The 22,500-nt window shown below is 43.0% G+C and overlaps 3 protein-coding genes across 11 annotated transcripts in view; 2 read left to right on the top strand and 1 right to left on the bottom strand.

Moving 5' to 3' along the window:
- Window positions 1–3,521, top strand: part of ankrd6b (ankyrin repeat domain 6b) — a 29,357-nt gene extending 25,836 nt beyond the window's left edge. For 2 of the 6 annotated variants that reach the window (XM_084030915.1, XM_084030914.1), the window contains exons 13-16: window positions 200–352; window positions 749–862; window positions 1,204–1,489; window positions 1,800–3,509. In XM_084030915.1, the coding sequence (XP_083887041.1) occupies window positions 200–352; window positions 749–862; window positions 1,204–1,489; window positions 1,800–2,350 (1,104 nt within the window). In that variant the 3' untranslated portion in view covers window positions 2,351–3,509. Of the gene's footprint in view, window positions 1–199; window positions 353–748; window positions 863–1,203; window positions 1,490–1,799 lie in introns of all 6 variants that reach the window. The other 4 variants (XM_084030916.1, XM_084030913.1, XM_084030912.1 and 1 more) reach the window with 4 other exon arrangements.
- Window positions 3,522–4,503: 982 nt separating this feature from the next.
- LOC311027013 (uridine-cytidine kinase-like 1) lies at window positions 4,504–19,321 on the bottom strand. Of its 3 annotated transcripts, none has more exons than XM_084030767.1 (15): window positions 19,195–19,318; window positions 17,208–17,416; window positions 15,152–15,258; window positions 14,493–14,663; window positions 12,064–12,135; window positions 10,393–10,582; window positions 9,980–10,041; window positions 9,255–9,271; window positions 8,033–8,131; window positions 7,735–7,828; window positions 7,570–7,632; window positions 7,361–7,483; window positions 7,175–7,282; window positions 6,481–6,637; window positions 4,504–6,245 (listed from the first exon to the last, which is right to left on the bottom strand). In XM_084030767.1, exons 1-15 carry the CDS (start codon window positions 19,287–19,289, stop codon window positions 6,169–6,171), a joined length of 1,644 nt encoding a protein of 547 aa, XP_083886893.1. In that variant the 5' UTR covers window positions 19,290–19,318; the 3' UTR covers window positions 4,504–6,168. The 3 variants fall into 3 exon arrangements, with proteins under 3 accessions (XP_083886893.1, XP_083886892.1, XP_083886894.1); XM_084030766.1 differs by lacking the exon at window positions 9,255–9,271 and adding an exon at window positions 8,675–8,694; XM_084030768.1 differs by lacking the exons at window positions 9,255–9,271; window positions 17,208–17,416 and adding an exon at window positions 8,675–8,694 and having other exon boundaries at window positions 19,195–19,321.
- Window positions 19,322–21,232: 1,911 nt separating this feature from the next.
- The window catches only part of slc30a2 (solute carrier family 30 member 2), a 9,111-nt gene continuing 7,843 nt past the window's right edge, over window positions 21,233–22,500 (top strand). Inside the window, exon 1 of one of the 2 annotated variants that reach the window (XM_084030243.1) lies at window positions 21,233–21,362. In XM_084030243.1, the coding sequence (XP_083886369.1) occupies window positions 21,280–21,362 (83 nt within the window). In that variant the 5' untranslated portion in view covers window positions 21,233–21,279. Of the gene's footprint in view, window positions 21,363–21,680; window positions 21,822–22,500 lie in introns of those variants that run through there. The other variant, XM_084030244.1, reaches the window with a different exon arrangement.

Raw genomic sequence — 22,500 nt, 5'->3', positions numbered from 1 at the left:
TGTCCGTCCATGGCCTCCGTGTGCTTCTCCGTGTCCGTCCATGGCCTCCGTGTGCTTCTCCCTGTCCGTCCATGGCCTCCATGTGCTTCTCTGTGTCCGTCCATGGCCTTCGTGTGCTTCTCCGTGTCCGTCCATGGCCTCCGTGTGCTTCTCCGTGTCCGTCCGCGACCTAACCAGCTCTCCCGCGATGTCGTCGCAGGCTCCTCTGAACGGCTGCCGCTGCGAGCCGCTCATCAGTAAACTGGAGAACCAGCTGGAGGCCACCAAGGAGGAGATGAAGACGGAGATCCACACCGTCCAAGACCTGATGAACAGCAAGATGGGCCAGCTTGACCGCAAGAACAAACACCAGGTAACACCTTCGCTCGGTCACCCTCCGGTATTTATGATATTATGGCTGAATAATCAGCATTAATATGGATATAATGGGTCAAGGAAATGAATAGAACAGCTCGCACTGTATCGTTTTATTATGAAATCCGATATATCTAGATATCTAGTCTCATACCATAATAAGAAGACAAAGAAGCTGCTTGTCATGGTGTCAAGTGTGAAATTCACTTCTGAACTTTAGGTAGACAGATTAAAACGTAAATCTCAAAATTTCGTCCACGATGAAGTAATGTGTGTGTTAGTGGAGCGTAACACACACCGCGATCAGAACAACAACAGAAGCTGGTCCGTCGTTAAACACAGAGAGGAAGACGGGAGGTGAGACAGGTCTTAATGAAGCCGTGTCGGTCGTCAGATCCGAGCCCTCGACAGGATGACGCTGGAGCGCGTGGCGGCCGAGAAGGCCGAGTGTCTGCAGAGGATCGAGCAGCGAGCCGTGCAGGAGAGGCTGGAGGCCGAGAAGAGACAGGTAACCCTAGCAACCCATCAACCAATCAGGAGGCCCGTGTGTTACTGCGACGTTGACTTTTCCTTCATCTTCATTCATCACGCGGATATCAAATGTTTCATATTTATTTTAGTTATTGCAGATATATATCCTTCTAATATATATAACTGTTTTTGTATTATTTATTTTAACGTTAGTGTGGAGATCTATTACACACACTCACACACACACACACTTTTACAGTTCGTACAGTAGAGCGACATCATCGTCTGTCTCTCCACGGTAACATTCAGAAGTAAAGTAACGCTACGTGATTATTTATTAAATTACAATAAAAGAGAACATGTCCATCTGCCTTCAAGCAGGCGTCGCTGGTCAGCGAGCTGAAGAGCTGGTGTCTGTCCAAGCTGCAGAACATGGACCTCCGCTTCACCGGAGACTCCAAGCTGCTGCTGCACCGCTCCTCCTCCGCCGAGGGCCTGGACGCTGCCGACGGCCAGGGAGGAGGAGGAGCAGGAGGAGGAGGAGGAGCAGGAGGAGCATCCCGGAGCCTGGAGCTCCATGACGGCCCCGTCCTCCTGGACGCCGGCCTGACGGAGGGAGGATCGGCCAACACTTACTTTGTTGTTCACGTGGAGAGTTCACCAGGTAACAAACATCTCACCTGATCACACACACACACACACACACACACACACACACACACACACACATAGATAGATAGATACACATACTTCCTCTCACCGAGGACATTGAAAACCTCTCAGATAACAAGCTACACTTTCTGAACTCAAAGACCAGAAAGCTTCCAGGAGGGTCCCTGTGGATCAAACCAATGCTTTATGCTTTAGTAGGTCTTCCTTCAGACACTCCCCCCTCCGTCTGCCTCTGGTGGTCCTGTCCATGATGGTTTGATGCTCAGCCTGAAGACTGACTCTGAATCTCCTCCACATTTCAGATGGTGAGAAGGCTCACGCTGCCGAAGCCAAGAGTCCGCTGTCACCCGTCGCCGTGGTTCGACCCAAGGAGCGTCCCGACCCCCAGAGGATGAAGAACCAGGACCCGGACCCGCAGGACGCGGTGGAGTACGGGGCCAGGGGGGGCGGGACTTGCAGAGCCAGCAGCCTATCTCCAGCCACGGAGCGCCGCTCCGGCGGCGGGGGGCGAGGGCGGGACCGGGGGAAACAACACAAGAGGCATTCCCAGAGCAGCAGGACTAAGTCCAGAGGGCCCGCGTCAGGAGTCAGGACTCTGGAGGTCTTTGGAGACCCGCCCGGGGAGCCCTCTTTTGCTCAGGAGAGGGACAACATGCACGCCCTGGAGGTGACCCAGCACTTCTTCGAGGCGGTGTCCACGCAGATGGAGCGCTGGTACGAGAGGAAGGTGCAGGAGGCTCGCTGGCAGGCCGACCAGAGGGCGCAGGCGGACCGGGCCGCCCTGATGGAGCGGATCACGTACCTGGAGGACGAGCTGCGCATGCTGAGGACGGACCGCCGGGACGACTGCTGACGGGTTTTATACGACCCGGATCCACCAAACACGATCCTGAACTACCACACGGAGTGGATGACTGAACTCAGCAGCTGAAAAGCTAAAAATCAGCCCGTTGTCATGGTAACCCTGTGCCGGTATGTTGGGATGTGTACATAGTTGTTTAGAAATGAGGGCAGCTCTCCTTCAGTGTGTGTTGTAGATATAAATGTAAACGTGTGAAGATCTAACATGCCGTTGTTTGAGGGGATCACAGGATGATAAGCATGCCGGGATCAAACCTGTGACGTTAGAGGAACGACCTACTGCTTATTTATGAGAATGTAGCTGACACTGGATATAAACCCTGAAGGTTTTATTTCTTTTTTTATCTGTATTAATAGTTGATTTTGCTACATGGTATGATTACTGCCTATAGAATAGCTGTAAATACTTCTACTGTGTTTAAATATTATATATTTTTTAAATTGATTACATTTGATAAAGCAAGAAATTAATAATTTCTTAGGCATTTTAATTAAAAAATAGATTGTGTTTGCTCATCCTGGCTAAACATGTTGAACAAATAATTGAATTTAAAGTTTTCAAATGTAACGTTTTGACTTCCTTCAGTGAATATTAACGAGGTTTTAAGCGTCCGTTAAGGAGATGTGTTACCGTCTGCTGTATGTTTGATGTCGTCACTGTCGCTAACACGTTAGTTTACACACATGCACTCTGTATGATTTTGCCAGAAAACATATTTTGTATAAAAAAAAGATCATTCTGAATCTGTTCACGACTTCCTCTTTGAATACGTACAACTCCACGACTTCTTTGAGGCGTACAACGGAGACGAGGACATCGAGGTGAGGAGGCCTGAAAAACTACAACATTCACGTGAAGAGATTCATTCTGTTTGTGTGAATGTAATGTGTTTCTTCTGTCCTCCAGAAGATGCTGGTCTATCAGCTGGAGAACCCGACCAGAAGCAGCTCACAGAGCACCGAACCATGCCAGTAAGAAAAAAACATTCTCAGACTTTTTGTTTTTACTTTTCCCGACAAAAATATACTGACTTTTTCTCTTTTTTTTTGTTTTTACAACAAAAATATACTGACTTTTTCTCTTTTTTTTTTTGTTCTTACGACAAAAATATACCGACTTTTTCTCCTTTTTTTTAGTTTTTACGACAAAAATATACTGACTCTTTTTTTTTGTTTTTACGACAAAAATATACCGACTTTTTCTCTTTTTTTTTGGTTTTTACGACACAAATATACCGACTTTTTCTCTCTCTTTTTTGTTTTTACGACAAAAATATACCGACTTTTTCTCTTCTTTTTTTTTATTTTACGACAAATATACTGACTTTTTCTCTTTTTTTGTTTTTACGACAAATATACTGACTTTTTCTCTTTTTTTTTAGTTTTTACGACAAAAATATACTGACTTTTTCTTTTTTTTTTTACTTACTTTTACTTTTTTCTTTCTACAAAAATATACTGATTTTTTTTTTTTTTTACTTTTTACAACAAAAATGTATTGATTTTTTTTTTTTTACTTTTTACGACAAATATATATACTGACTTTTTTTTACTTTTTACGACAAAAATACTATGACCTTATTTTTTCTTCTTTCTACCTTTTTCGGCATCCTATACTGACTTATGATTTTTTTCGCCATACTATACTATGATTTTTTTTTTACTTTTTTCAACATACTATGCCTTTTTTAAACAAAAATAAACTGACTTTTTTTAAATGCTATATTGAAAGGTCCCAAAAAAGTCATAGTATATTTTTGTTGAAAAAAGTAAAAAGAAAGTCATGTCTAAAAAAAGTTATAAAAGTTGTGCATAGTATTGCATGTCAAAAATAATTTATTTGTATATATTTGTTGTACAAAAAAAAAAAAAAAAAAAGCCAGGGAAATATAGTTTTAGTATAGAATGACTTTTTGCCACTTTACTGGACTTTCTTGGATACACTGTTTTATGGCGTTTTGATTGTGGTATACCTCTACAATAATAATAAAAACCATAAACACAAGTTAGTTCAAGTTGATTTTTTTATTCTGTACAGGTGAAGAAATATTAACAAAACAGATTATTCTAACAAAGACTATGTACACTTTGCCAAACGCGGGTGCACCTGGTGACATCACTGGTGGTCGACCCGACTTCGTGACAGTCACAGCTTTGCATGCTGGGACAAATAAAAACATCAGTCTGTACATTCTTTAGCAAAGCGTTCCCATGTGAATCCCTTAATGTGAGGTAACCAGCTTCCACATTAACATGTAACGGTTGTGTCATGCAGTTCACATCAAAATGACGGACAACCTTCTTTCAAGTAATTAAAGTTGAAAAGTGCTGTCGATTTCATCTGGACATAAACATAAACAGAATTAATGCACATTAGTGTTACAGGCGGACGGCACTGATAACAGAGTATTTTATACTTCTACTCTAAAACATTTTGGAAGCTAATATTACTTTTATTTGTTTGATAACATTAGTTACTAGTTGTTTTACAAATTAAAATCATTACAAAATATAAGTCAACTCAAATTATTATAGATTTATAAAAAATCATTCAAATTAGCATCAACATTAAAGTTATAAACACATGAAATAGAGTTGGATCAGTTCAGTCGTCTCATATTATATATTTATATGAAGCTAAATACTCAAACTCAACTTTAACAGCAGCAGCTTTTTGTGGGGTTTTCTGGTCTACAAACACTGGTTTTCTTGCATCTTAACTGGTTAAAAACTACACTTTCATCATCGTTTGATTCCTCAGATTTTTCGGAATTTGGCAAACAATCCAAAAGTTTTCGGCTTTTTTTAGTTTTAACCTGGTGTTAAACGACGAGTGTTGTCTGCAGAACCTCAGTATAAGAAACATTACAAACAACAATATATTGCTTATTAAATATTAGACAGCTGCGACAAATGAAGGAGTAGAATTTCTGCAAACAATATGAACAAATAAATAATGATGTTTTAAAAAAAAGTAGCTGCAAAGCAAAGTCACCTCAACGAGTCTCTGTATAACATCCAGAAATACTGTTTTTGACTTTTGTGTTTAACTTGAAAAGGACAAAGTGTTTGTCATGGTAACAAATGAGAATAAAAAACACTAAGCGATGAAGACAAATACAACAACAATATTTGAAGGCATTCCTTCATCTCAGTCAGATTTCTTGTTCAAGTATAAATCCTGTCGTTCCCTTCAGTGAAAGTTGCCTGAGACGCCGTTTTACAGTACAGATCGCTGAAAACACTAATAATCTGACAGAAGGCTTCCAGCTAGAATCACAGTTCACCACTAAGTCAACATGATGGACTACATCTCTCACTTTGGAGACGTTGTCATGGAGACGTCGTTTCCCTGCTTGCGTCTTTATGGTCACTCTATGAAGCACATGCTGTCTGCTGTCAGACGCTGGGATTAAAACAGAGCATAAGCCGAGCAGCAAACGTCTAACGAGGATTTATTTACATTTATTTAAACATCTGAAAGCAAAGAGACTCACTGTGCAAAAATACTGGAAGAAACTCTTCCAGTAAAAACCGGCGGACATGTGTGAAACAAACCCGAAGCTTCTCTTTTATTAAGATCACGGTGGAATAATTCCATCTGGGTGAAAAGGGGTCGTGACCCCGTTAAACGGTCCGGAGACTGGACCGGGGTCTGGACTGAATCCTGTCTGGCACCAATGAGAGAAATCTCCACCGACCTAAACCTCCATCAGCTCTGCCGTTTGTTACAGCGCCCCCGTCTGGCCGTAGATGGAGCAGGTCGAAGCCTGGAGGTGATGAAGGCGAGCCTCTTCATCGTCGTTTCCTTCAGAAGTCCATCCCCTCGTCACTTTCACACCAGTCAGACGGAGCGTCGGTGCCGAAGTACCGGTCTCCAAAATTACCTGCAGAAGAAGTTAATTTCATTCAATTCAAACAACTTTATTAGTTATTATTGTTATCAAGTCGGGATGAGAGCGATACGTCAATATTATATTAATATCGTGATAACAAAGTAGAGATCCTTAGATCTAGAGCAGCTGATTTACAATAACGTTTTTGGTATTTTTCTTTTACACACTTCCTGTCAAAAACACCACAGAAGAAGTATATTTGTATATATTTGTATATCTGGCTCACCGATGCCCGGTATGATGTGGAACTGGTCGTTGACCTCCTTGTCCACAGCGGTGGTGATGATGCGGACTTTAGGGAAGGCGTAGGCCACCGAGTGGACCCCCATCTCCGCCATCAGCAGCGACAGCAGGAAGATCTTGTCCTCGGCCACGTCGTGGTCCTTCAGAGGCGGAGACAGGATCCATATCAAAGACCGACCCGCTTCATTATTCACCGTTCTTTACCTACATATAGCCGATATCATGCTATACAATGTAAATTATCGTAAATTTGCTACTTTTTTCTAATAAATGTGTTACTGTGTCTCACAAATTCGCTACTTAATAATCTCGTAAATTTGCATTTTTTTCGCGTAAATTTGCGACTTTGTCTCATAAATTTGCTAGATGTTTTTCTTGTAAATTTGCTACTTTTTTTAAGCAAATGTGTTACTTTGTCTCACAAATTCGCTACTTAATCTCGTAAATTTGCATTTTTTTCACATAAATTTGCGACTTTGTCTCTTAAATTTGCGACTTTCTAATCTCATAAATTTGCACAATTTTCCTCTAAAATGTGCACGTTTTCCCTCTAAAATGTGCAAGTTTTTCCTCTAAAATGTGCACGTTTTTCCTCTAAAATGTGCACGTTTTTCCTCTGAATATCGCCGCCCTCTCTCGACATGAACATGGATAAGCGTCGTTTTTAGCAGACCGACCAGCAGCACCCTGACGGCCATGAGGGCAGCAGCTCCGGTGGACACGGTGCTGTCCATCAGGATCACGTAGTCCTCGCTGATGTCTTTGGGCAGACGCAGGTAGTGGAGCTGGAGGAAGCAGATGAGACGCAGCGTTACAAACCTGCAGACATGTGACATGTGACAAATGACAGCAGAGTCACCGACCTCGGGTTCTCCGGTGTCGTGGTTGGTCTGGATCAGGATCTTTCCCAGTCTGATGTCTTTGCAGACGGCCATCAGAGCCTGCTCCATCGTCTCCCCGGCTCTCAGGATGGAGACGCCCGTGATCTACCGGACAAACACACATTTCTCAGTGTTGGGGGCGCCGTTAGCCGTCGTAGCTCTACAGAAGCAGCAGAAAAGCAGACTCTTACTCGTTTACCGCTCAGCCTCTTGCCGGTGTAGGTGCCACCCTGAGGCGTTTCCACGGATACTGGCTGGAGAGGAAACAAAGAAGTTACAGACTTCGCCTGCTCCTTTAAAAACACAATATTTGCCGCACATATCATGTCATCTCCACACAGACACCAAACACTGACCTTGAGAGGCAGGAAGGAGAGGGCGTGCTCGATCAGAAGCCTCATTAATCTCTTGGAGTAGAAGATAAACTCGTCTCTGTTCGTCTCCTTGTTCCTGCACAAACACAGATGATTCAAGCAGATTATTGGTAAGAAGAGCGTAGAGGGTGAAGGTCAGGATGTCTCCACCTCATTCCATGTCAACCCTCCGCTTCCACGTCCGCCTCTCAACCACACAAAATCACTTTCCTCTCCGACTTCACAGCTGTTTGAAGACGACATGGCGAGATGCCTGTGTGTGAGGAGTGTGTGATCTGACCTGATGATGGTGTGCATGCCGCGGACCTGTGGCGTGCGCTCCATCACGCTGAGGGTTGTGGGTAACGGCTGACCCTGGTGGGCCGAGGCCAGAGCCGATCTGGGAATCAAACATGGATGTGTGTGAGTGACGTGCAGCAGCGATCCATAAGGAAACTAAATGAAAGAATCCGATGTGTTCATAAATTTAATCTAATCTCATTGACACGTCGTTGTGCTGCAGAGATGTCCGGGCCGACACATCATACTCTACAGACTTTTGTTTGGAACAGATCCCTGCAACAAAACATCACCTCCATCATTTGAATGTGTTTTTCCAATAAAGAAATGTAAAAAATACACTTTGAACACATGCTGAGCAGCGTTACGGAGATGATGAAAGCTGAAGAATCTATTCCTGCAGCTGAAATGTGTTTGCTGCATGCTGCATCCCTACACTGCAAGAAATAAAGCATGCTTCTGCTTCAAGTCCCATTAAATGTAAGGCTTTCCTGGAGAACTCGTCATGAAACGCATCAAAGCAAGCATGTTGGCTTCTCTACAAAGCATTCAGTCGGTGGTTTAATATGCAGTTGATTTGAGCTCATTGAGCGCATCACAACTATGAAAACAGCATTAAGAGGATGCACACGGCGAGCCTCACATATCCCAGCGGAGCTTCCTCTGAAGAGAAATTCATTGGATGAGATGAAGAGATGGAAAGTTGGCGGGAGAAGAGAGAGACAGAGAAGAATACAGGGAGGAAATATACACAAAAAGAGAAGAAAAGAAGGAGAAAGAAGAGTATTAGAGCAGTAAAGGATCCACCACATCACTGCTGAGCAACTCTGAACTCCTTCAGGAGGATCAGGTCTGTCTTATTTAAGTTTCTGTTCTTTCTAAGCATTTCACACAGAAAGATCAGCTTCTATTCAGGCGTTGATGTGCTCGTGTGCCCAGTAGAGGGCAGTATTACACAATATTTAATGTGCATTCCTTAAACGAGGAGATTTTTTTAAGAAAAGTTCGGAGCTACGAACGTTAGGACGACTGCAGAAACATGTTGAATGATAGATTTTAAGTTCAGAGATGATCAATCGCTGCCAGATCACTCAGAGTTTAACCAGAGGGATCGATTTGTTCGTTCATCGGTCAAAAAAACAAAGACAGTTTGTCTGAAAGCAGGAAGGGAAACAAATGAATAAGAGATGTGGTAATAATTAAAAATCAAGCAACAGTCATACCTCACAGTGATTTCACGCTGGAATGGTTACACAGCATTCAGCCAGAGGAGTCGTGCACAAACAGAAGAAACAAAAACACAAAAACACGAGGTAAGAACACCTGCAGAACATAAACACACACAAACATTTACATCCAAAGAAATGTTTGACAAAATCTAGTATTGATGACATCCCCTTAAAATATGAATGGAGGCCGGGGAGATCGATTAATTAATTAATTAACCATATTGTCATTCAATGATCATGCTAACGGCTGTTAGCACGTTAGCATGCCGTCATTTACTGAAGAGCACAGAACGACGTACAGCTGAGGCTGACGTTACAGAAATCCATCGTTCACTCATTGGGAAAGGAAATCTCTTGGCTTTAGTGGTTTTAATCATCAAAATGTGCTTTAAACGCCACTCAGAACCCTGAAACAAATCCCTTCTGGCTAACGCTGGAAGTCCTGCAGGTTGTTAGTTTTCCCTTGATTCGTTTTCTTTTGGTGTGTGTGTGTGTGTGTGTGTGTGTGTGTGTGTGTGTGCGTGTGTTTACGTGTTGTAAATGATCCCTCAAGATTTAAATTGAGGCCAACAGGCTGAGCAACCTAAAGCAACACAGTAAATTGTGATTCTCTTATCAGCACAAGAAGAAGAAAACACGCCAGATAAACCCCCGATGTTCTGCTGAGTCGGCTAAGTCTTTCTTCATGGAACGACAAACAGACAAAAAGGGAACACTACCTTCTCCAGCTGACTGTGAACGTGTTGGACGATCAAGTCCAGAGCTACGAAGTTTTCTCCGCCTGTAAACAAGTTGGAGATGAGAATTCACAATCATTCCAACTGAACACGGATATGGAAATATGGAAACTTAGGAGGCAACTTGTTGCTCATTGTTTAGGAGGAAACAACAGGATTAACCTCCTAAGACCGGAGCTCTTTTTTGGTCTGCATTTAATTTCTCTTTGCTGTTTGGGCTTATTGGGACCTGAGTATAAAACTAAGCATCATCCTTTGACACGATGTCGTTTTTGTAAATGTCGGTTCGGTTGTTCACTAACTTGTGAAACGGTCTTCAAAGCTAACAGGAAGAAGACGAGCCTGGATCGTGACCCCACCTTCATCTCTATTGGATGAACCAGATCTCCACTGACCTCTGGGCACCACGATGTCGGCCGACTGCACCGTGGGTTCGATGTACTGCTCGAACGCCGGCTTCACAAACTTGTTGTACTGTTTGATGATGCCGCCGATGTCCCGCCCCCGATGTGAAATGTCCCTCTTCAGCCTCCGTATCAGGCGGATGTCAGAATCCGTGTCCACGAACACCTTCATGTCCAGCAGCTGGCAGTAAGGGAGAGAAGTCTCTGATTAATATGAGCTTCATCTTCTATATCTGCATTTCTATGTGAAAATATGTGGAAATTACAATTTCCCAGAATGCCGATGGGTATACGCACTGCGGGTAGGCTCAATATTGGTGTTTGTAATCATGGGGGGTTTAAGCAGTACGCCACCTTGTGTGTGTGTGTGTGTGTGTGTGTGTGTGTGGTTGTGTGTGTGTGTGTGTGCCTACGCAGCATCTCTCAGGTTTCACAGCTTCACTTTAATTACAACGGACACAGAAGACAATTAATCACCGTGGAAACCGGCTGTTTGAACCGGATCAGAGGATAATCAACTACACAGCTGATCTCAGGGGGAGAGTCCTTATCACCATGGACCAGACAACCACACACACACACACACACACACACACACACACACACACACACACACACACACACACACACTCAACCACACACGCAACCACACACAACCACACACACACACTTAACCACACACACACACACACACACACACACACACACACACACACACACACACACACACACACACACACACACACACACACACACACACACACACACACACACACACACACACACACACACACTCAACCACACACACACACACACACTCAACCACACACGCAACCACACACAACCACACACACACACTTAACCACACACACACTCAACCACACACACACACACACACACAACCACACACACTCAATATGTGTATATGTATATATATATATACATACATATATATATATATATGTGTATATGTGTATGTATATATATATATATATATATATATATATATATGTGTATATATATATATATATATATATATATATATATATATATATATATATATATATATATATATATATATATATATATATTTATATATGTGTGTATATATATATATATATATATATATATATATATAAATACATATGTATATATAAATAAATAAATACATAAAGAAATGAAGAATCGCTGATCCTACTTTGGACGTTGAAGGTCAAAATCGAACGCTGATTTAGATACATTTTGAATGGACATCTTGACACTCCTACTTCACCAAACACAACCACGAGTGTGAACATTTGCGACAGTACACACTACACTACTACTACAGTACACACTACACTACTACTACAGTACACACTCCATCAAGTCCAAGCATCAAATAGTAATTTCACTTTACAATACCATTAAATAGTAATTAAATTAAAAATACAATGTCAGCTGATTCAGACTGGAACACTGACTGATTATTTAATAACATGTACATATGAAATATGTCTTCACTGATAAATCAGATTCAGTTTAACGTCCATCAACCTGCTGGTCGCTCCCGACAGATCCATTAATCAGGTCTACCATGGAGGAAACGCTTGGGTTCAGAATGACTGGGTTTGAATTATTAGGGTAGAAACACTTCAGGGGTTAAAAATACGTGTTTCTTACCTTCAGCAGCTCCTTATTGGCGAACGCCAGGATGCCCTCGAAGATGACGACGTTGGCCCCGTACACAGTTTTCTGTTGAGACAAATGAAAGCATTGGTTCACTTTCCTCATATTCCCATTTCTACAGTCGTTAACGGCTCCTTCAGTCGTCCACACAGGCCACCAAGCCCAAAGTAAAAGATGGGAGGTCAACATCTATGACCCTTCTTCCACGCAGACAAGAAGTCGTTAAGCCAAAGAGAATACGAGATTAATGCAGCCGGAGAGTCTTAGATCGCCTGTTTTAGTGTTAAATTAAAAGTAATTACCCCGCTAAGGGGCTGCATAATAACATGGAAGCGACATCATCATCATCCTCATCATGATGATGGTATTAATGTGCATCGACACCAGGTCTGAATGTAATCAGGTTAAATCATATCTAGATATAATAACACAAGGCATATTTTAAAGCCGGGCATAAACGGTCAGCTGACTCACAAGGACAAAACAAACAACATGGTAAAGCTGGACAAGAAGGACCTGTTTGATTCATTTGTTGACATCATGACGACACGAGGATCGCTTTAAGAATAAATAAGTGTACCTTTGATAAATCAAAGCAGAAACATTCCAGATATATCAGTTCATCTTCAGACACACGACCTCGACACATGTTCACCGTTCTTCATCGTTATCGGATTAACCTCGTCAGGAACCTGCTGTACTACACTACTGTGTGTGTGTGTGTGTGTGTGTGTGTGTGTGTGTGTGAGAGAGAGAAAGAGATTAATCACCATCTCAATGAAAATGACAAAACGGTGGTGAGTATGTCACAATCCTATTACCTTCCCTGACCGGCTCCATGCTGGAGTCAATGGAGTGGACACTCGAGTATTGATTTCTATTTCACAGAGAGAGAGAGAGAGAGAGGGGGGGGGGGGGGGGGTACAGAGAGAGGGGGGGGGGGGGGTACAGAGGGAGGGGAGGGGGAGAGAGAGAGAGAGAGAGAGAGAGAGAGAGAGAGGAAACAGAGACTCCAGGCGAGTTTGTGTGTGTGTATGTATGTGTGAGTGTGAGTGTGTGTGATTGTGTGTGTGCGTGCCTGTGTGTGATTGTGAGTGTGTGCGTGCCTGTGTGTGTGTGTGTGCGTGCGCCTGTGAGTGTGTGTGTGTGCGCCTGTGTGAGTGTGTGTGTGTGCGTGCCTGTGTGTGTCTGCGTGCCTGTGTGTGTGTGTGTGTGTGCGTGAGTAAATGTGTGTGTGTGTGTGTGTGTATGTGAGTGTGTGTGTGTGTGTGATTGTGTGTGTCTGCGTGCCTGTGTGTGTGATTGTGAGTAAATGTGTGTGTGTGTGTGTGTATGTATGTGAGTGTGTGTGTGTGATTTTGAGTGTGTGTGTGATTCTGAGTGTGTGCGTGCCTGTGTGTGTGATTGTGAGTAAATGTGTGTGAGTGTGTGATTCTGAGTGTGTGTGTGTGTGATTCTGAGTGTGTGCGTGCCTGTGTGTGTGATTTTGAGTGTGTGTGTGTGTGATTTTGAGTGTGTGTGAGATTCTGAGTGTGTGCGTGCCTGTGTGTGTGATTGTGAGTAAATGTGTGTGAGTGTGTGATTGTGAGTGTGTGTGTGATTCTGAGTGTGTGTGTGATGTAAACCAGATGATGAGTCCTACAGAAACAGTGTGTATTGATGGTCTGTGCTGAGAGGAGATTGTGGTTCTCTAACATGTTCTCCAGGAACAAACTCATCCTCCAGGAGAAAAACACTCGGTGCATTCAAAGCCGACACCAGCCACCCTCGGGGCCGAGGCTTCATTGTTTCCAACCCACTAGAAAAGGAACATTTTGGAGAGTTGGTGAAAGGCCATTTCACTGGCGGTGTCGTGCCTTTCAGCCATGAAATTACATTGAGAGGAACAGAGAGGAGCTGTCAGGCTCCACCGCCGGATTGATTCCTCACAGTGTGTTTGGGGTTCAAGTCCCGCTCCCTAAATCCTTAATAATTAGCAGGACACTAACGGGGCTCAGTCATTTGGAAACGCAATGGTACATTTATTCTGTTAAGTACAAAAAAAAAAAAAGATATTATCCTCCCTATTATACATGATAAGTGGGAGGTTTCAGTTCTTTAACTATGATGACATCATCATTAATATCATCAATACAGATCCGATTAACACACTGAATCTACAACATTTTTACTGTTTATACATATACATTTATTTATATATATATAAATATAATATATATAATATATAATAATTATATATAAATATTTATATACATTTTTGGTTTTTATATATATATATATATATATATATATATATATATATATATATATATATATAAATAAAATAAAATAAAAAATATAAAAAATAAAACGTATTATTATAACTATGATGAAAATTAAGAATAAAAGCTAAAGTCTTTTTGGTTGTTCCTCAGCTTCCTTACCCATTCTTTGCGTCGGCAGTGAGACGTGAAGTCGTACACCGGGACTTTGATGCTCTTCCCTTTCTTCAGCTTGCGGAGGACGGTGACCAGCAGCTCGAAGTCGAAGGCGTCGGGGTGATCAAAGTTATACTCGTTCTTGGCGGCGAGCTCCTGCTCTTCTTTATTCAACACCTGAACAAAGACGGAGAGAAGATCCATCGTTTCATGTCATCTGAATGGCTTTTTAAAGGCACACATATTGATGTGTGTTTTAACGTAACTCCCGTCAGAGTGAGGCTGTGATTTACTGGCCAGCGTCCGGACTACAACAACCAGGTCTGATCTACAGCCACATGCTGACATGATGGACTCTGCAGTGAAACCATCGACCTCTCCCGTCTCGGAGGAGCGGCGGTCGAATTGATATGAACTACTGTGTTCAATCGTTTATCGGTGCAGCAATCAGCAACTAATCATGTACGTGGAGGTAGAGAGAGGTTGATTTTTAGTAGAATAGAAGAATATTTAGACCTGATGATGTCATAAAATCAAAAGCTAATTAAGTACTGAGTAAACCCCAGGGCATAACAGGCCGAGCATGTATCTGAAATATGACTGAATGGATTGAAGAACCTGCTGCGAGCTTTTATTTGTGCTGTAAATGAGTTTCCTTGGAGTACCTTGTAGAAGGAGTCCATGGAGAGCAGAACCACCCAGGGAACGTCCAGCGCTTCGATGATCTTATTGGCTACGGTGGTTTTCCCAGAAGCACTTCCTCCACACAGACCTTCAGGGGAGGAACACAACAGTTACAGCTTGGATCTGCAGGTCCAAAGAGGCATAATTAACCCACGACACACACTGGTCATATCGGAGGCAGACACACCGGCTCAGATCTTCTTGGGTTTACAATTTTAGTTTTTTTTTAAACCCCTGAAAAGTTCATATTAGTGTTTTTGAATTACAAAAACGTAGATATTTTCCAGTATGTCGTGAAGCCAAAACCTCCTCCTCCTCCTCCTCCTCCTCCTCCTACAGCAGCAGATGAAGAGCTCCACGTCTGATTGAATCCATGTTTTTGAAAGCGGCTGCTCCTGTTATGATGTGTCTCCGTGTACGATTGGGGCCAAAACCTGCCGAGCAGCGATTTACAGTCGAAGCCAACCTTAGATTCAGTCCAGTTTTGTAACTTAGATTTGTCCTTTTGCCATTTCACACTATTTGTGTTTTTTCCAGGTTTCCTCTTGGATGCATCCTTACATGTATATCGGCTGTATATTCGTTTGGGCTCAGAGACTCGAGACGTTAAATCGGTTTTCAGACATAAGAAACCACCTTCAGGGCTAGTCAATGTGTGTGTGTGTGTGTGTGTGTGTGGTTAGTCAGTAGAGGTTGTGAGTGGAGCTCAGGTAACCTTCACACCTGTCTGACTGCTCTTATAGCAGAAAGTGATTCTACATTTAGAAAAATGTACCTGCAGCTTTCACCCTCGTCGTTTCTGCTGCAGCACTGCAGTCGCCACACACACACACACACACACACACACACACACACACACACACACACACACACACACACACACACACACACACACACACACACACACACACACACACACACACACACACACACACACACACACACACACACACACACACACACACACACACACACACACACACACACACACACACACACACACACACACACACACACCTTTGACGACTGAATATTAATCAGTTCATCATTGAGTCCAGGTGGATGTTAATATTCCCTTCAGGCCGTTCAGAGACACTGAGGAGAACGGATGTGCGGCGGCCACCAGGCGTGGAGGGATAGACAGTTTAAGTCTGGGCCCCGCTCGGCCTCACCCGACCTCCTGAGTTACAGACCACGACAGCCATCCTTCAGGGCAACCACCCCGGGAACCGGGCCAGAGCTCCACGCCGGCTGGAGGAGAAGGTGAAAGACCGGACGCACACGCTGCCAGCGGCTGTTTGTTTGTCGGTGCGTGTGTGTGTGTGTGTGTGTGTGTGTGTGTGTGTGTGTGCGCGGGAACAGAAATAGCCTACGGAGCCACTTCTGTGTTATAAACAACTCTCGGTGACGTGTTGCACTTCCTTTGCTCAGATAAGACGGATCAGGGTTTGCTGACTGGGACACGAGGCAGAATCACTGCAGAGGCTGCTCGTTTCTGTGTACGACAACCGACAGCAGAAACACAGAAATACGAGTTCTGACCTGAAAAATGAAGCAAGGAAACAAAAATCCTATTTAATGTGTTCCTGTAGATTCAGCATAAATGTCACCCAGCAGTGAAGCCTGGCCTGTTATAGCAAATAAAACAGCCTTTTCTATTAGCAATAAAACCAGAGATAGAAAGCAACCTCTGATATCTACGACGCTTCCGTGCCTCCGATGTTCATTCATCTGTCCACCTCTCCTCTTCTTCAAGCTTCTCCTTTGGACCCTTCCACAATGTTTATTATTCTAAATATCACAATATTCCAAATTTGATACAGGTCATGTCAATGGCATTTCATAACCCTCTGACTCCCAAAGCCCACTAGTTGGTTTTATTTAAAATATTTCCAAAATGACACCATCTATCACAGCAGGAAGCAGTAAAACGGACATCATCATCAGATGATTTTCAACTTTCCGTCGGTCCATGAACACATCATGTCGCCCTGTCGGGGGGGGGATTCATTTCACAACATTTGCCTGATCTCTCACCGATGACGAAGGCCTCCTTGAACGTGGTCCCGGTGACGTTGTACCACGGCGGTCTGCCGGCCGTGTAGATGGTCCGCTTGTTGGTCCTCAGCAGCGGCGGCTCCGTCTTGCACTGGCTGGTGGTGCGTTGTCGTGGCGATAAAGACGGGGTCAGAGGGCACCGGGGGACACGGTTGGGGAGGCCATCCAGAGAATCATCTCCACTCCCGCTGGAGGGAAAGGCAATATGAGGAGATCAGAGACGTTTCTATTCCGCTCACTGGTGTTCAACAGATTTATCTGCAGTGTGATTTAAAAACGAAACGCTGCTCCGATTTAATCCCTGCGACTCGTTTCCTGCATGTCAGCTGTTTAAGTTCTCTATACTGTAGTTGCCTGTTGCCGTCAGAAATGCCTTTAAGCTCATAGTTGGCCAGCGTGCTGCTGCTCCGTATTCAGGCAGTTATAATGTTCTGTAGTATCTGCAGGCTCCACAAAGTCTCACAGATAAAAGAAGCCCTTTCTGATCAAACACAGCCAATCAAAAGATATGAGGCTATAAATGGGCAGAGGAGGCTTTTTTTTTTTTAATTCACCCAAATGTAATCATTTAGAGTCTCTGATTTTTAGACGTTTGTGAAGCTGCAGATGTTCTGCTGTCCTGCAGAGAGATGAGAGGGAGTCGATGCTCTTCAGCGTCTCTCTCTGAACTCTTCTCCCCACAGTGAGGTCTCTGCTGTCGGTGTGGCTGAGGGGGAGGAAGGGGGCACTTGCCAGCCCTCCCCAGGAAATCACACCGCTGCCCCGGAGACAGCAAGGCACAAGGAGGAGGCCACCATTCACATGAGTAAGGCTGTCATCATGTGGCCGGCACATTCAGTGACATCTGTAATAGTTGGAACTTTATTAAGTCAAAAAGTGGGATGCAAATATAAGCTTGTCACCGACTTAATTGCGTGACTTGTTGAAGAAATAATTATCTAAAAGGTATGCTTTCTTAATAACTAGTGACATCTCTGATGAAAAAAAGGTTGCTGCAATAATAGATCCTCAATGTAAACACTGTATTCCTGCTTCATTTTGACACTCAACAACTGATTTTTAAAAAATATTAATAATATGTTTATTAGACTAAGTCTGTAGTAAAAAGGTGCAGTGCCTTCATTAACAGGTTTCTCACTCTTACCCACAATTCAGCAGCTATTTGTTGAGTTCAGGTTTGATGCTTCTTTAATCTTCATCCAAGCAAAAATGTACACTGCTTACCTTTTATTAAATGTTTTTAAATAGGCTTGATTATGGACGTGAGAAATGCAGCATAACCCCTGTGTGAAATGTACTACCGTAATACTCAGAGATAAGCTGCAGGGGCAGATGTTGCCGTTCCCATCTGCAGGATATCCTCCTGCACACAACCAGGTGAGCATCCGGTCAGACACCTGATCCTCCACACAACCTCGGTGCTACGGAGGAAAAACACGTCGGTGCCCCCCCCGTTATCACCCACCACCTCTCTTCATTAGAACAGTATTCACACAAAGCAGCTTATATGCAGGTCGTGCTTAGCTGTGCCGAACAGACCAGGTGACTGTAAAACGCCGTCAAAGCAAGTTCACGTCGATTATAAACACTTGACAACGACGTGACGTCTGTTTTTCGTATTTTGTCACAGAAGTCTGGCGTGAAGCGCTCCGTAAACAGTAGAAGGGACCGTAAGAGACGCCAGAGGACGGTAGCTCTAGTTAGCCGATGTAGCTAGGTAAAACACAGAAAACGATTTATGATTTCGCCACACAGCATCTGGAGTTGTTTTTTAATAGTACTTTAATTTAATTCATCTTCGTCCTGTATGTCTTTTGTTGGCCGCAGCCACGCCAACACAATGCGTGGGTATGACTCTGGAAGCTAGCTGCTAGCTAGCTAACTAACGTGAGCCGTTTTGTTCTGGCTCGTGCCGACATTCACCTTCTCACGTATTTATGTATGTATTAATGTATTAATTGTTTACCTGTCGGACCTCGACATGGACCGGTCCGCCTCCATGCCCTCCTCTGTCGGCTGCTCGTCCGGTTTAACATCACACTCGCTGCTGGCCGTTGCCATGTCGGCTGCTACTACTGTTGTCAGCGCGGCGCGGAAACCAAACACAGGCAGCGTCATGACGTCAGGAGGCGTACACCGATGTTGTGTTTTTGGTAATCGGGAAAAATGACGATCGCTCATAATTCACGCTTCTTTTGACAAACGTGGGGTGTATTATAGTAAAATAAAAATAATAAATAAAAAAAAATGTCTTAGCTGTGCTGTCACGTAGAGTTGCAGCTCAGGCAATGTGCAATAGGTCATGGTAGTGACGTTGATACCGTTTTATTCACAACATGTTTGCCACAACCGTGGAACAATTTAAATCCACTAATTGATTGTGTTAACACGGATGCCAAAATAAAAAAAATAAGTCTAAATAGGGACCACATATAGTTTCTTTTCAGCTAATTATGAAAATTCTATCATATAACAACACGATATGGCGATTTAATCAACATTCAGCACGTAATAAGGGCTAGGTGTTTTTGTGATGTTGTTGAGAAGTGACAAGTAGGCTAACGTTACCAAAGAGTATAGTAGTTATTTGGCCTTACTTCTCAAAAACAACTTCATAAACCAAGTAAAAAAATGATGAAGATTGACCAAATTTATGTTTGTCCCACCGGACTCTGAATGCAACAGACTGTCCTGGTGAAAGATGAAAAAACGAGCGACTCCAATCCGAGTGTGTACCCATTTTCGGTTACGAGCTTTCCAACGGTACCGGTCTCGAGTCCTCCTGGTGTAGGTCCAGGAGGAGAACCACCAGACCCCCCATAAATAGTCTCACCCAGACCTATCTTATAATCTAATATTTCATATACATTCAGTCAACAACCAACTGCTGACTTGTTTACATCTCAGTCTTTAAAAGCCACAATTCAAACTGCATTTTATATTGAACATCCGTAACTAAATGAAGCTTTATTTTTAACACAAATATGAAGACGTGGAACATTCCATACTTTTATGCGTGATATTTTTTTTTTATCGTTTATATGGATCTTACTCACCTTTCAGTTTTTTTGGCTGCATATTGTGATTTTTGTAATTGTCATAAATCGGTCTATTTTAAACTGACATAGGCCTATATCTAGTTATACCTATAAACAATAATACTGATTTTAGTTTGAGAATTATTTTTCTCTTTTTTTTGAAAGACAGATTTTTTAGACATTTTTCTGACCATCCTAAATATCATTAGCAGGTTAATTGTTCTCCAATTCAGCCCGTATGATATATTTATCTTTTTTTATCAATACGTTGCATAAATCGGCTTTTATACTTTTATAAGTAAAAATATCCAAATTTGAAATCCGCCCTGAATATCAGCAACGCCACTGTAAAATTGTGTGTAAAAAAAAAGAATTAAATATTTATTTATATGAATAACAGAAGTTTATCACTGACACGTTTCATAAATATGTTTACAGTCCCATTTAACACAAAACATCGATTCTTCTGATTGTTGTGAAAACACATTTCTCTGTATTTTCTGCGGATGAATCGATCTCCGGTCATATTGATAGCTCGCGCCCACCGGGGGTCTCGCGCGCAGCTCGGCTGATCATCAGTCAGGCTCGTGTCTGTCCGCTGAGAGCAGCCGCAGCGTGTTCGAGGCACAGCTCCGTGTTCGAGGCTACACACACAAACTCCCACCGAATCACGAAACCTCCCTCAGAAAGAAGAAAACTCCGCATGTGGTTTCCTCCTCCTCCTCCTCCTCCTCCTCCTCCTCTCTCGCCGACCGCAATGAAGGAATTCTCCCGTTTGTTCTGAAAGTGTCGCTGCTCCACAGAGAAACCTGAAACCTGGTCTCGGATCATGACTTCAATCCTCCGCGTCGAGTGAAGATCTGGGAGCCGGACCTTGAAGACTCATCCCGGGCAAACTCCTGCAGCTACTCCCCCTCCCCCCTCAAAAATACAAATAAAACCCTTCACTTCTTCTTTTTATTTTATTTTTTTTAAATCTCAGACGGGACACCGACTGACTGCCGGCTGATTAAATGGATAATAACGCTGCAAATTCGGAGAAATCTCAGCTGATCCACGAGAAGAGCGCGAAGATGTATTCTCTAAAACTACAAAGGTGGGTTCCTCGCGAGTCACCTGCACGAGCCCGATGTTCATTTATGCAATTTAATTCAACAACATCTACTATTTCATGATGAAGTTCAATGAAAGTGCTTCTTTTATTCTTTTTGTGTGCAGTTGTTGCTGCATACGTGCTCGTGCGCGTGTCACGCGGCCGTTACCGTGGTGCATGTGAAGCAGGCCGCCGCTGTGTTTTATGTCAATGAGCAAATTCATTTCCATGCTTGGCTTGCTTTTGGACAGGCCGTGACAAATGGCTCCGGGGCCAGTTCACTGAGCAATGCTACACACTCATCATCCGTCATTAGGGGGCCGAGGAGCGGCTCGCTGTCTGCAGGAGAGCACCGGGATTAACGGCACACCGTGAATATACACGGAGGGGCGTTTGTGCACCTGCACCTGAAGGCACCACGACTTAGACCCGGGTTGTTTCATCTGGAAGAGAACACATTTGGTGAAGCGCTTTTTTTCAGGAAATAAATGATCGGCCTGTAAAATACAATAATAACTATAAAACATATATCTAAAAAATAAATACAAAATTAAACAAAAACATTTTTTAGATCAAATGAACGCGTGGACAGAATAATTATATATTATTCATCTTAAACGTCTTAAAAACATGCTCCAAATAATACGTGTTAATTTCATCTTAATAAGGAAAATGCCATAAAGTAAAATAAAAAGAAACACGTTTATCATTTATTATCTATATCTTTATTTATTATCATTTCGTCACCAAATATCGCAAATAAATACGTTTTTTTTCTCTCTGCAACAACATTGTGCATCAGACCCTCAGTTTGCTGCAGAAACACACCTGCATGGTTTCATTTTGGAAATATTATTTCTCCTTTCTTTTATATATTTATATATATTTATAATATCACCAGCGGGCCTCCATGATATTCATCTAATCCATGAACTATTTCACGCTCTCGTCTCAGCTGTTTCTCACTTTTCAGAAAACTGTTCCGCTTCGTGAGCGCGAGACGAGAATAAAAATAAAATAAACCAGCCCGATCAGTTCCGTTATTATCAGGCTGCTGCTGCTGCGGACGTGTTGGGGCCTCCTTCTCATGCACGCGCGTGTGCGTGTGCATGAGGACGAGAGAGAGAGAGATATATAGAGA

This window comes from Eutrigla gurnardus (genome assembly GCF_963514095.1).
Source record: "Eutrigla gurnardus genome assembly, chromosome: 16".
NCBI lineage: Eukaryota > Metazoa > Chordata > Actinopteri > Perciformes > Triglidae > Eutrigla > Eutrigla gurnardus.
The sequence above is the reverse complement of the archived record's forward strand: the minus strand, read 5'-3'. Positions and strand labels throughout refer to the sequence as shown.

Coding starts and splice junctions, on each gene's coding strand:
- LOC311027013 (XM_084030766.1), bottom strand. CDS start 19,289: ATGGCAACGGCCAGCAGCGAGTGTGATGTTAAACCGGACGAGCAGCCG. Junction 12,136..14,492: donor ACTGCCGACGCAAAGAATGG/GTAAGGAAGCTG, acceptor TTGTCTCAACAG/AAAACTGTGTACGGGGCCAA. Junction 8,695..9,979: donor TTCACAGTCAGCTGGAGAAG/GTAGTGTTCCCT, acceptor ATTTCTCTTCAG/AGGAAGCTCCGCTGGGATAT.